The sequence below is a fragment of the Podarcis vaucheri genome (assembly GCF_965113315.1).
Source record: "Podarcis vaucheri genome assembly, chromosome: 3".
In the NCBI taxonomy this organism is placed as follows: Eukaryota; Metazoa; Chordata; class Lepidosauria; order Squamata; family Lacertidae; genus Podarcis; species Podarcis vaucheri.
In genome coordinates this window covers 97735076-97749083 of record NC_138761.1, presented here as the reverse complement: position 1 = coordinate 97749083, position 14008 = coordinate 97735076, and the positions used below count along the sequence as shown (strand labels likewise).

Below are 14008 nucleotides of genomic sequence, written 5' to 3'. Positions count from 1 at the left end.
GACAGTGTGCTAAACAGGACCAGGGTAAATTGCTTTTTAAAGTGGTTTTGGGTGGCTTTTTGTCATTTTAGCTGGAATCCCTCCCCTCCCCTGTGTAAAATACTTAGCTTGGTGTACTTTATCAGTTTAATATATTATTTTAGTGTTGCATGAGAAATGCATTTTCAGTTTTAAATACAGCTAGAATGGCTGCTATCCAAATAATGAATTAGTGAAGCAAAATGCCAAATTTCCTTTCATACTGGAGAAGCTCTGTGCATTATATCATTAAAAGAGAATCCTATATTGTAGTGATTCTGTTAGCTAAGGAAGGCAGACCCCCCCTGTTTTCCAAAAGCCAAAGCATGGACCTCCTACTTTGGAAAATTTTGATATCTCTGTGGTAATTTTTGTTATTTGAATGGTGCCACAGACCCCCCTGGGTGGGTTACATGGAGCTTCTCTGGTCTGTGGACCACCAGTAGGGAACCACTGCTGGTATGCTTATGACTTAAAGCAACAAGGCTTTTGTGAACTGCTATTTTTTTCTGGCAGTATGGCCACCACTTGGGATGATTCCTAAACCGCTTCCAGATTAAAACTCAACTCCTTCAGCACTCCAATTCAGCTGTACTGTATACTTTGAGCAAGAGAATAAATCTGTAGGGTCAACTAGTGTGCTCCTTCGTTCTACATACAAAGTAGACCTTAGTTCTGCTGCTGTGCCAGAGATAAGTAAATGTCCTTTCTGGGAGCTTCATATTTAGCCACAGTATGCTTTTGAATTATGGTGCTGGAGGAGACTCTTGAGAGTCCCATGGACTGCAAGAAGATCAAACCTCTCCATTCTGAAGGAAATCAGCCCTGAGCGCTCACTGGAAGGACAGATCGTGAAGCTGAGGCTCCAATACTTTGGCCACCTCATGAGAAGAGAAGACTCCCTGGAAAAGACCCTGATGTTGGGAAAGATGGAGGGCACAAGGAGAAGAGGACGACAGAGGACGAGATGGTTGGACAGTGTTCTTGAAGCTACTAGCATGAGTTTGACCAAACTGCGGGAGGCAGGGGAGGACAGAAGTGCCTGGCGTGCTCTGGTCCATGGGGTCACGAAGAGTCGGACACGACTAAACGACTAAACAACAACAACAACAAATGTTTTAGGTCTATTAAGGGAAGAAACAATGCTGTCCAGGGTTGTAAAGAATGTGGAGAGAATAATTGGGTGCACTCTTCCCACCTTGGATCAAATCTATGAACATGGGCAGATAAACACAGGTTGAGTTATTAAGGGGCATGTGCTAAATCAGTAGCCAAGTGTTATAATCCATTAGAGCAGCTTAGAAAGCTAATTTCCTGGATTCTGAATCACAAAAGGAGACTCTGTGAGTACAGGGTGCTCCTAACTTTAGAAGTTTGCCACCCAGTTTGCGGAGCAGGGTAGTGACAGAGGGGAACGTTCTCCCTCTCAAGATGGTACTCATGTAGCGGGCTGTAACGCCCGGTGCCAAAACTCAGATGCCCTTGACCTAAACACTTGTAACCAACGCCACTTAGGGTCACAGGAATTGGCCACAACTCCCTCTTGTTTCACCTTTTGAGCTTTCCTTCATAGTTAGATTTGGCCAGTGTCGGAAGCAACTGCATAAGTCATTCCTTCCATCCAAACGGACTTGCGCTTCCAAAACCGCAGATCCCATGACTGTGCCAAATGGCTTTTAAAAATGAGCGAAGCTTCAAAAGCAATTTATGATATAGCCCAGACGGAGGTTGCTCTAAGTATGACTGACAACCGAACAGTAGCTTCTTGGATCCTGGCCGTTTCACGTGCTCTCCCTTTTCCGCTCACATTTCTGGTGCAATTGTGATGAATGTGCCACTTGTTGCTACTTTGTCGTAGTTAAACGGAGCCATTTCTTTTAACGCAGAGAGGGCCGCTATAACAATAGTTTTCTATGAGGGCAAGCGTAACCTTGCCTACACAGGTCAAGCGGTTGTTTGTTTTCTTTAAACTGCCTCTAAAGGGAAGGAAGAGCTCTATCATAGGAATGTGGTGAAAGCTAAAGTACATTTTAATTGTGTTCTGTGGTCGGGAATGGGCAAATTTAGAACTGTATGCAGCAGGTCTCCCACTGATAAAAAAACCCCGGGACTTGGATGGGTGGTATCGGAACAATGCACAGCTAACTTCATTTCCGATTATGCAAGGTCTTTTGAGAACCATCAGTCCTTTGGTTTTCTTTGTTAGGAAGCTTGACTAATCATGGCGGCATGGTGCCGCAGCCACTTCCTGAAAGTTGTATTGAAATAGTATGGACTTAAAAGTAAAGGTAAAGGGACCCCTGACCATTAAGTCCAGTCGTGGCCGACTCTGGGGTTGTGGCGCTCATCTCGCTTTATTGGCCGAGGGAGCCGGCGTACAGCTTCCAGGACATGTGGCCAGCATGACTAAGCCACTTCTGGCGAACCAGAGCAGTGCACGGAAATGCCATTTACCATCCTGCCAGAGCAGTACCTATTTATCTACTTGCACTTTGACGTGCTTTCAAACTGCTAGGTTGGCAGGAGCAGGGACCGAGTAACGGGAGCTCACCCGTCGTGGGGATTCGAACCGCCGACCTTCAGATCAGCAAGTTCTAGGCTCTGTGGTTTAACCCACAGCGCCACCCAGGTCCCTTTGTTATGGAATAGGACACCTCTAATTTCTTTCATGTGCATTTATTGCCTAACTGGCCCATTTTGGACTGAAGAGATTCCCGGTTATCCAAATCAGTTTTCAGGGTGATTTTAAAAAATGCAAGGGCTTGACTGTCACATCTGCGGACAGGTGGATTGCTTCCTCGTGCCCTCATTGTCTTGCCTTGTGCTACCTTTGTTAATCCAAATACAAACATACCCCACGTTTGCATCTTGATCCAAAACACAACTTGCGCCATCTGTCTCCACAGTGAGCTGTGTGTAATGTGGTTGCACAGACACCATACATTTAAAGCACATTCTCCCCACTCCTGAATCCATAACTAAGCCGCTTCTGGCGAACCAGAGCAGTGCACGGAAACGCCGTTTACCTTCCTGCTGGAGCGGTACCTATTTATCTACTTGCACTTTGACATGCTTTCGAACTGTTAGGTTGGCAGGAGTAGTATGGACTTAATTTCTAGTAATTAATTCTGTTTGGGGGTCAAGCAGATACTAACGTGGGAGGTTGCTACTCATGGCTTTGAAAGTCCTGACCTGTAAAACCCTAAACATTGCCAGGTGCATTGAGAAGAATGGATCACATTGCTGATTTGATCCTCGTTTGGAAGGTTTCGTCAAGTCACGGTTCTCAGGTTTAGACGTAAAGGCGTTTCCGTTGTTTTATTCTTTGTGTAAACTGTCCTGGGAATACAACTGAAGCATGGTAACAGAAATACTTACAATGCATAACACAGTATACGTAGCTGAAAGCAGAGAGGGAATGTGGAGACGCAGGGCTTGTTCCAGATCGCCCAAACCAGGACATCTGAATCTCACCAAGGGGACTTAAGCCAACTTGCAACTGAGATTGGTTCCATTGATTTTGGTGAGACTTTATAGCTCAGTGCCAGCCATGTTTGCACAGTGGACATAAGTCCTGTTGAATTCATTTGGACTTACTCCCAGGTCAGTAGGGTTAGAACTGCAGCCTTAGTCATGACTGACGACCTTTGATGTGTTGGTGACTCACACTCATGTTTTTGCATCAAGAAACCCTGTGCAAGTACTTCTGCCTGCACAGCAAGGACCCCCCCCTCCATATTGGCTCAAGGGGCTGTCAGGAGAACCCCAGAACAGCAGGGGGAGGGGGTATTATTATTATTATTATTATTTACATCTGACAAGCTGGAATGCTTGCACAAGTAGAACAGTTGGAAAAGTGCAATGTTGAATTCCACCCAGAACCACTTTGAAGAGCATTTTTCTACAAGGCTCCTTTTCAAGGCTGAGATGTGCTATTCCAAAATGTTTGATCCCAGCGAGCAACCAGCCCAGCCCAGCCCAGCTAGATAATATAACACAGGGGTCAGCAACCTTTTCCAGCCGTGGGCTGGTCCACCGTCCCTCAGACCATGTGGTGGGCCGTACAATATTTTGAAAATAATAATAAAAATGAACAAATTCCTTTGCCCCACAAATAACACAGAGATGCATTTTAAATAAAATGACACATTCTACTCATGTAAAAACACGCTGATTCCCGGATCATTCGTGGGTCGGATTTAGAAGGCAATTGGGCCGCATCCGGCCCATGGGCCTTAGCTTGCCTACCCCTGCTATAACAGACCAAGGGTGTGGGGCTGTTCCTTCAGAGGCCTACATTTCAGTTCACTATTTGCGGTTACAGTGGTACCTCGGGCTAAGTACTTAATTCGTTCCAGAGGTCTGTACTTAACCTGAAACTGTTCTTAACCTGAGGGTTAAGCTAATGGGGCCTCCTGCTGCCGCCATAGCACGATTTCTGTTCTCATCCTGAAGCAAAGTTCTTAACCCGAGGTAATATTTCTGGGTTAGCGGAGTCTGTAACCTGAAGCGTATGTAACCTGAGGTACCACTGCATTCCTATTCTCCCCACCTCGACCTCCACCAAAGGCATGGATTGCCCTCTTAAGTATTTTCTGCTTTCATTTTCCTACCGTCTGGTTAGTACAAGTGTTGTCATAGAATCATAGGACTGTAGAGTTGGGAGGATCATCTAACCAGTCCAGGCTCCTGCAATGTAGGGGATTGAACCTGCAACCTTGGTGTTATCGGCACCAAGCTCTTACCAACTGAGCTATCCAAGCTCTGGAAATATACATTCTGCTCAAGCGCAGACCTCTTTGGTACGCATTTGCAGTAGCATGTGAAACAACAACAAAAACAACCTCCCCTGGAAAAAGGAGAAAGTTTATGACTTATTAAGATTTAATCTGTTACTGGAAATGTCCGAAAACAGCTTGGAAGTCCTAATTTAAGCATTCCGATGTAATTTAGGGTGTACAGTTTTAAAATAGGAAAACCCGAGGTAGTGCCCTCTTAGAACCCAGATCCTATTTTTGTATCTGAGATGGTAATTCTGGACTATAAGGCTGCCCTTAAGGAAAGAGCGGTCATTAAAGTAAATAGGAAAGGACAATAATGAAAGAGACTGACCCAGAAAAAGATTCACTGTTGGAACAGTGGTATTGCTTTAAATAGACGTGTATGTCCCAGGAGCTGATTTTCTTTTACCACATGACTCAACTGGGCTACTGTGGAGGGATCTTCATCTATGATCGTCCCAGAAGCTTGAACAGAGGGCAGGGCCCTGTGGGTTTTGGACTGGTTTGATCTCTGTCAGCAGAAGTTCAGTTTTGAGATTCCTACCTTCTAAAATATTCAGCAAACACTCTCTTTTGGAAACTTTAGAACAGGCTTCTTCCTCTTTAATCACAGTCTCTTTAATAATAACTTGATTTTTCCAGCCAAGCTTTTTATAAGAAATTATTTGAAGCGAAAAAGCTTCAAATAATTTCTTAGGAAAAAGCAGGTCTTCTAAGCGTATCCCAAGAACTCTTTGAGAGAACAGTTTGCAGAGCAAAGCCCGATTCAAGCATTCCTTTTGCTGTTTTTAACCACCATAGTTAAATGGATCATGTTACTGCAAGGATAAAGATTATTGCAAGAATACAAAATGCTTACTTATAAAAATGGTGTCAAGGGAAAGGGGGTGTCTGCACTTTTCATTTAATTTTAAATTTTTGTACTGTTTTTCATCATCACTGTACACTGTACACAAGGCAGCTTTTCAATTGATAAATGAGTATTCATTAGATTTGTTTAGTATTCTGCAGGGCAGTATTCTGAATTGGCAAATCCCCCAAATTTTACCCAAGTCCTGCTTTGGGTATACAGTGGTACCTCGGGTTAAGTACTTAATTCGTTCCGGAGGTCCGTTCTTAACCTGAAACTGTTCTTAACCTGAAGCACCACTTTAGCTAATGGGGCCTCCTGCTGCTGCCGCGCCGCCGAAGCACGATTTCTGTTCTCATCCTGAAGCAAAGTTCTTAACCTGAAGCACTATTTCTGGGTTAGCAGAGTCTGTAACCTGAAGCGTATGTAACCCGAGGTAGCACTGTACTTCAGTAGCAGTGATGTGCCTTTCTCTTACTTTCTTCTCCTTTCCTTGCCGGTTTCAGAGCCAAATCACATGAGCCTTTGTGCACATGGCATGTGCTGGTGGTTGTCATTTCCTTCCTTCCTTCCTTCCTTTTGGCCAATTCAAGCTAATTTCAATCCACACTGCACTATGCCAGAAGGGTCATGCAACTGCCACACACTGAAGTTGCACAGCTAGACTCATAGGACATATTCACACAACCCTGCTCTGTGCAGGCAAAGCCAATCCAAGCAGAATGAACAGTGCGGCTGTTGAGCACAGACGGATTTGTTAGAACGGGTCCCTTAATCCTGCAAGGAAGCTAAAGCCTTTCCTTCCCGGTTGCATTGTGTGGTTTTGCGCAGGTCAACTCTGTAGTACTGTACCTCCTCCCCTACAATCCCTTTTGTGTCGTGTCTTTTAGATTGTAAGCCTAAGGACAGGAACTACGTTTGTAAGCTGCTCCAGAAGCCCTCTTTAGCTGTAGGTTGAGATTTCTTTTAAAAAGCTTTAAATAATCCTTTAGTGCACCTTGTAGCCTTATGGAGCAGTCCCATGCCTGGTTACTCACAGGTAAAACTTATCCACACTTACTTTTTGCCCCGCCCCGCTCTTTTTTTTGTCCCAAGTTTTCCTCACAAAAACCCGCTCTTTAAAGCTGAATCGGTGCAAATGTCAACTCGAGTTTCTCCGTGGATTGACGTTTGCTCCAATTGAGCTTTAAAGAGCAGGTTTTTGCAGGAAACGCAAAACAACAACCCCAGGCACTCAGACAGGAGAACTTTAAATCCCGAACTGTGCCAGGAAAGAGCAGAGGAAAGGTAAGTGTGAATAAGCCTCCTGTTGAGCTGAACGGGACTTAGTGCTATGTAAATTTGGACAGAATTGGCTGGAATTTGTAGGCACTAAGCTTTTTACGGAGCAGGAAAAAGCACTGAAATCCACAGCTTCGAAAGTTTGCAAGCAAGCCAGAGGTTTGTTTTTGGTCTGTTTTATTTTTACAGCCCTTAATTCCCTGTTTCTGTTTTGCATGATGGAATCCTCACAAGGTAAAAGTAATAAAGCAGTTTTTCTCTTCTGATAACCACTCACGGCTAGCAGCTTCTCCTCAAGCAGGGACATGTTGGGTGTCACATCAGGACATGGCTGAAGGAGAATTTTGTTTGATGTTCTACCAAAACCACTTCACTGCTTGGAATGTGCAGTTCTGAGACGCACAAGCAAATGCTTTGTAATGAGCACTAGGATTTATTCAAGACTTCTCTATGTTTGAGCCCTTCACGGAGCCCTGAATATTATTAACACCGACATAGGTAGGCTCGCAAAGGTAAAATAGCCCAAAAGGAAAATTCCTCCCAGAATAGTTTCCTGGCAGGACAACCCGTACTCCTTCGCGGAGTATGGTCAGCACAATATGGCGTGTGTTGTCTACTGCCTGGTGCTTGCAGTCACAGATGCCAGCGGGCACACAATCCATTGGGAGATTTTCCAGTAAAAGCCCCATTGTAGTGAATGGAAGCTGTGCAAGATTTCACGGTGGGCAAAAAGATGGCAGGCATTATTTCTGGGTAAAGTGAAAGTCTGTAATAGCATTTTCACAGCTTCTGCCCATTCACCTGTAGGTAAGGTAAAAGGTAAAGGACACCTGGATGGTTAAGTCCAGTCAAAGGCAACTATGGAGTTGTGATGCTCATCTCACTTTCAGGTCGAGGGAGCTGGTGTTTGTCCACAAACAGCTTTCCGGGTCATGTGGCCAGCATGACTAAACCGCTTCTGGCGCAACAGAACACCGTGACAGAAACCAAAGTGCATGGAAACACCATTTACCTTCCTGCCACACCAGTACCTGTTTATCTACTTGCACTGGTATGCTTTCAAACTGCTAGGTTGGCAGGAGCTGGGGCAGAGCAACAGGAGCTCACTCCATTGCGGGGATTCGAACCGCCGACCTACTGATCGGCAAGCCCAAGAGGCTTAGTGGTTTAGACCACAGGCTCTAACAATAACTCTTCCCCACCAAGGGAGAGGTGCCCCCTCTTCCCCCTCAACGTCCTATGGTTGGATGCCTGTGTTTACTTGGAGACAACCCAACACCCCCCCACATGCACCTTATAACTTAGTCGCAATCTAGAAGTTAAAAATAAAACTTGCAGTTCTGAGCATGCTTACTTGAAAATCAATTCCATCAAAATCAATAGGACTGGTGTTTTCAGAAGAATGTTTAGCATAGTATAAGAGAAGTGTGTTATTATTTCTCTTTCTGAAATCTGATATGAGGAAGGAAGCTTGTCCTGACCCTTACAGTGCACTTAGCTTCTTTGCTTCTCTGTGCTGTGTTCTGCCACACAAGTTATTTGTGGCCCCATTGCTGTCCATGCCAGCCATCAGGTACTTGACAAGTTGGGAGAGCCAGACCGTCATGGATCCCTGCGTGCCCAGCTTGATGTGGCATTGTAGTATCTACTTAGTTGGTTTATGCAATGGCTATATGGTACACGGTTGCATAGACAAGCAGGCTGCCCATAAATCACCCCTCTTCAATTTGTGCAACTTCACTGGGAGCAGTGGCTTATGATGGGAAGCGTGGAAAGTATTGCTGGCTCTAGTATCTTGAGATACATTCAATTCTTCATTCAGTTTATATGTCCAAGCTATCAAGGCTATGAGTTATAGTACATGTTTATGCACACCATCCAACATTTCTCTGATCAAAATAGGGGTGTCCTATTCCACACCTGCCAACACTTCTCTGATGAACATAGGGACATCCTACCACACCCTCGAACATTTCTGCGATGGAAATAGGAAAAGCGGGATCACATCAGAAATCGGTACAGCTTCTGTAAATCTGGGACTGTCTCTGGAAAATAGGGACACTTGGATCTGATTTATACAAAAGCACAAATGTTTGGTGTCTTTTTGTGAATCTCTCGCTTGCTGTCCACCCACTCTGGGCCCAAGTGCCACACATTACCTTTGAAAATTCTTAATGTCTTTGGACCCTGGTACTTAAAGAACTGTCTCCAGGTGGTATAATTGTCATCAGAGGCCCTGTTCTGTATCCTGTTGCCCTCTGAAGGTAGGTGGGTGGTGATCAGAGAGAATTGCTTTTAAGCAACACTTTTAACTAGTGTTGCTTGCTTAAGAAGCACAGAACGATCTGTAAGGGGAACATGAATTTGTTCTAGCTCCAACTGAAACGGAAAGTTAATTTCTGAATCTGGCATTCCTCTTCCTTAATTTGCTTAGCTCGCTAGAATTGCTAAACCACATTCAGAGAAGCAGCTGAAACATGGAGGGAATTAATCAGTTTACTAACTCAGAAGTTAATTTTCGGTTTCTGCTTGAGACGGACATGGCAGCAATAACTATCTTCTAGTTATGATGCTTCCCTCACACCCCCCATGTTTTTTAACATTTAGTTTTAAATAAGCAGACCATAAAAAATTCACAAAATGCTTCCTCAATTACGTTGTAATTTTCATTGGTATATTAGTAACAGATGCATTTTCGTATTTTTTGAGTAATTGCCAAAGGGGGCAGAAATTGCCTGGCCAAAATTAGAGTTTGCCTTGCAATTCTCACCTGTGGTACCAACAACCTTCCACCTGGAAGGAAGGTCCAACTCACATGCCTTTTGTCCCAAAGAAGGAAGACTCTTACGCTGGGAGTATTTTTTTTTCAGTGGCTCCCTCACATTCTCTGTAACTGTAAAATGTAGCATCTAAGGCTCTGCCATATTTCATTGCTATTATGGGTGGACTTGTATATACTGGGGACAATAATTTACCACAGTGAAATAGCCCTCAGGAAGCTTGTGGGATGTTTATGTTGCTTCCATCTTTTGTAAGCTGTGCCTCATGATATTATTTTCATCGTTTCTCTGGGACGGTGCCCCTGTTCTTAACACAGGTTAACACTTTGCTGAATGGGACTCGCTCCCAGTTAAGTTTGCCCAGCTCTCCCATATGCACCCTCATTGGTGCAACCTAGGTTGACTTGATTCAACACATACACACATACTTCATAATCTTTCCCCTTAGGAACAATGTTTCCTCATTCAACCTCCCAAATAATATATATGCAGGCCTCTGTTGATTACCTGGCTTGGAGATTAATTACATACTACAAGCGGCAGCTGCATATGATGGGACTCTTCAACATCATAAGGCTCTGAAACTACTTGGCCAATTTGCACCAAACAGCATCATGTCTGGGTAAGGGTAGTCCATTGCTTTTGGACCTAGGACACTTGTAAGGCAGGTCCAAGAACCCTTTGGCCTTCCAGATGTTACTGAACTACAGCTCCCATTAGCCACAGCAGACGTAGCCAGTGGCCAGGGATGCTGGGAGTGTTATTACAACCACATCCGAAGGGCCAGCGCTTCCCCACACTCGCTCAAAGGCAATCCGGTGCCCCTCCAGATGTTTTGGTCTCCAACTCCTATTGGCTTAGCCAGCATAGCCAATGGGAGTTAGAAGAATAGAGCTGGACCCTAGTTGGACTAGGGTCATCTGGTCCAACACCCTGCAGTGTAGGAATCTTTTGCCCCACGTGGGGTTCGTACCCACAACCCTGAGATTAAGAACCTTATGCTCTCCTAACTGAGCTATCCAGTGAGACTTCATAGTTGTATAGTCCAAAACATCTGGAGGGCACAAGATTGAGGAGGGCTGTTCTGGGGCACTCAGGTCCAGTTAAAAAAAATCATTACAATGGAGCTATGCTCCTTGCCCCTTTTGAAACATATTTGGGAAGGGGAAGCTTGTAGCAAAAAAGGGGGCAGAATGGGAAGAGGCTAGGGTCTTTCATTAGTGGACTATTTTCTCTTGACACCGTCTCCCCACTCCCCGCCCTGCAGGGTTCCTGACTCATATTTAATGAGGGTTCCTTTACAAGGGAGAAACATTTACTGGACTGGCATTACTCATGATGTGTAGTTTTGCTCAGCGTGTGAGTTACTTGCAGCTGAGCTAATGGCAGCCAGAGTGCCTGTGATGTCATGCTGCTTTGCAGCCGCAGGTGACATCAGAGTAGATCAGCCAGTGTACCAAGAGGGCAGTTAGCGAGGGCAGAGTTGGAGGATGAAGCTGCAAGAAGGATGAGGTCAGCAGAGAGAGAATAGATATTATGGGATGGTGGATATTATACTGATGGTGTGTTTTTTTGAAAAAAAATACAATTAATTAATGGTACAAATCAATGTTGTCTTGCTTGCTTCTGCATGAGGCCCAGCCTCTTCGAAAGCTTCTCTCAGAGATGATGTCTCTCCTGTGTACCATCCCTGACAATAATAGAAGAGATGGACACCCTTTTCTTCCCTGGGCGGACTTTGCGCCTTTAACGGTTCTGTGGCCTGCACACAGCCTGGCCCTATAGCACTTCCCAACAGGAAATAACACAACCCTGGATTTCAAAATATTAAGTGTTCTACTCCCACTTGGCTCCTGACAAGTAAACAGGCCTCTTTGTTCTCTGCTTCGCACCAACCAAGTGCCTGCGTTTTTCTCACCCACAGACAACAGACTTCCTCTCTAAGGGCAGCTTGTTGTGTTGTGTTTTGTAATTGGATAGGGAGCAGAGCAAGTAGAAAACGCACTTGCCTCCACATCACTTGTGAGAGTGCACATATGTCTAAACAACCACTTTCTCCTTTAAAATCCACAGACTTGGCAACTGGGGAAGGCTCTTCTCTGCTATCTTGAGAGGAAAATAGTACAGTTGAGCCACCCTGGCATATTGAAAACAGAGCAGCGCCTTGAGTAGTCATAGATGAAATGGCATCTCTTGATGTTCCCACTTTCGGTGTTGATTTTGTAATGCAGCAGTAAGTGGTACACCCAATGCATCACAATGCTTAAAAATGTACTGGTAAGCAAATTTCATTCCCGCATAAACTCAGGTAGTTCAGTGTCTCTCAGTTTGGAAGCAAAACATGGAACCATCTAAAAATAAAGTGGTTTCTACATATTCCAGGAAATCTCTAAGAGACACATTTGTATGAACGTTTTTTAAAACCAGCCCTGGATTGATTGGGGGGGGGGGAGGGGAGTGAATCCCAGTAAACCAAAACCAACAAAAAGTGTGGTTTAATATACACACAAATATCTCTACCCTCCTCCTTCTGCCTGGTTCACACAGTCTTGCACACCCTTAGAACTTCACACAAGGAAAATATTTTGTTCTGAGTCCACTATATCTCTGTGACAACATAATTTAGAGCTAATATCCTGTTCAGTACCTTTTTCTATCCCCTCGCCGCGAGCAAAGTTCATGCCGTGGATTTTCAGAAGAAATGATCTGGGACGCCACCCCCTTATATGATTGCTTGATCTTTTCTTGCTTTTCTCTCTCTCATCAGGATTCACTAGCATGGCACAGTCCACAGCTTGGACTCAGTTTACAGTACGTTTGCCAGCAAGGCTGGCCATTGCTGAATATAAACATCCTCTTTGGCCTGTGCATATGAGTTATGTGATAACATAAAACCATTTCTCCTGAACAAGATTATGTCTTAAGTGTCCACTCTATGCATCATTACACTCTGCAGTTTGAAACGGGAATAGTGATTGAGCCCATTAGCGCTGTGATGGAAGTGACAAATAGCCTGATGCGATAAACTGACCTGTGGCGCAAACACTGTGGGCAGAACACACAGTCAAGTAGGGTGGCCATGCCTGTCCCCTTTCTATGCACGTTTCCCATTTGGGAGGGAAAAATAAGGCTATGCTCAGTGTTAGGGTACCAAGGGGTTGCTCGAGAGCAAGTAGGCAAATGCCTCCCTGCTCGGCTGTGAAGCCTTGCTTTTGATGCCAAAATAAACTTTCTCTGTGCAGAGCGCTACTCCCCCGTGGCTGGCTCATTCACTGGCAGAAGCTGTGAGTGGGCGGTCCTTAAACCTTCCCCAGCAGAGTAGTTTCTTGATGCCCAATCTGCTCCTCCCCTCTCGGCGTGGAAGCCTACTGTGCAAGGAGGGCGTAGGTAAGGGAGGACCTCTCTCCTCCCTGCTTTGCTCAGGCAAGGTGTCCTGGTACCGCCGCGCCTCCTCCGAGCCCTGAAGCTCCTCTCCACTGGAGGCGTGGTTACTCTCCTCCGCGGAGGAGGAGCTGCTTCCCACGATCTTTGGGGGCTCTCTGTAATCCATCCGGCTTTTCCCCTCTTGCCCCTGAGCTGATGGCAGTTCCCTGACACTCAGTTTTGCATCAAGGCCAGGCGGCAGAAGATGGACCAGGTGTCTGATAAAGTTCTCTTTCTTTCTTTCTTTCTTTCTTTCTTTCTTTCTTTCTTTCTTTCACTGAAGCATCTCTTCTCTCTCATTTCAGATTATTCTGCAATGACTACAGCAAGATACAGACCTACTTGGGACTTGGTGCTCGATCCTCTCGTGTCGTGCAAACTCTGCCTTGGAGAATTTCCAGTGGAGCAGATGACAACAATCGCACAATGCCAGTGCATCTTCTGTACTTTGGTTAGTAAGCTTCAAACAATGTATGCGCCTTGGCTGGAAACGGTTCTGTTGTCCACACCACACCCGCCAAGATCTGTGCAAAGCCAACGAGAGTTATGCTTGAGGATTTGTGGGTTGTATGTGCCGCACATGCGTACATAGTTAATGCAGGCGTGCGGGCATAGTCCCAGGGTTGCTGTGGTGCTTTTACACCTCCTGTTGTATTACCCTGGTGCTTAATACCACACATACAGAACTGTGGGAAAATTCTGGGCTGCTTCAGGGAAGATGGAAGTGGTGAGGTTTATTGGACAAAGCTCCCAAGATGCACCTTGCTGGTTCAGTCGCTGGCGTTTGGCCTAATCTCACTTGCAGCGCTTGTGAGAGGATAAAATGGAGGTAATCCTTATAGGTGCCACTTTTGCAGAGAGTTAAAAATATTATA

General features: G+C 45.1%; 1 protein-coding gene and 1 long non-coding RNA gene across 2 annotated transcripts in view; one reads left to right on the top strand and one right to left on the bottom strand.

Annotated features, from left to right (window-relative positions):
* The window catches only part of LOC309528344, a 1081412-nt gene that overhangs the window by 1047828 nt on the left and 19576 nt on the right, over positions 1 to 14008 (bottom strand). The gene's annotated exons all lie outside the window — the stretch shown is intronic.
* Positions 1 to 14008, top strand: part of RNF144A (ring finger protein 144A) — a 56694-nt gene that overhangs the window by 25447 nt on the left and 17239 nt on the right. The window contains exon 2 of the mRNA XM_082215646.1: positions 13439 to 13584. Coding sequence (XP_082071772.1) covers positions 13450 to 13584 — 135 coding nt within the window. The 5' untranslated portion in view covers positions 13439 to 13449. The remainder of the gene's footprint in view (positions 1 to 13438; positions 13585 to 14008) is intronic.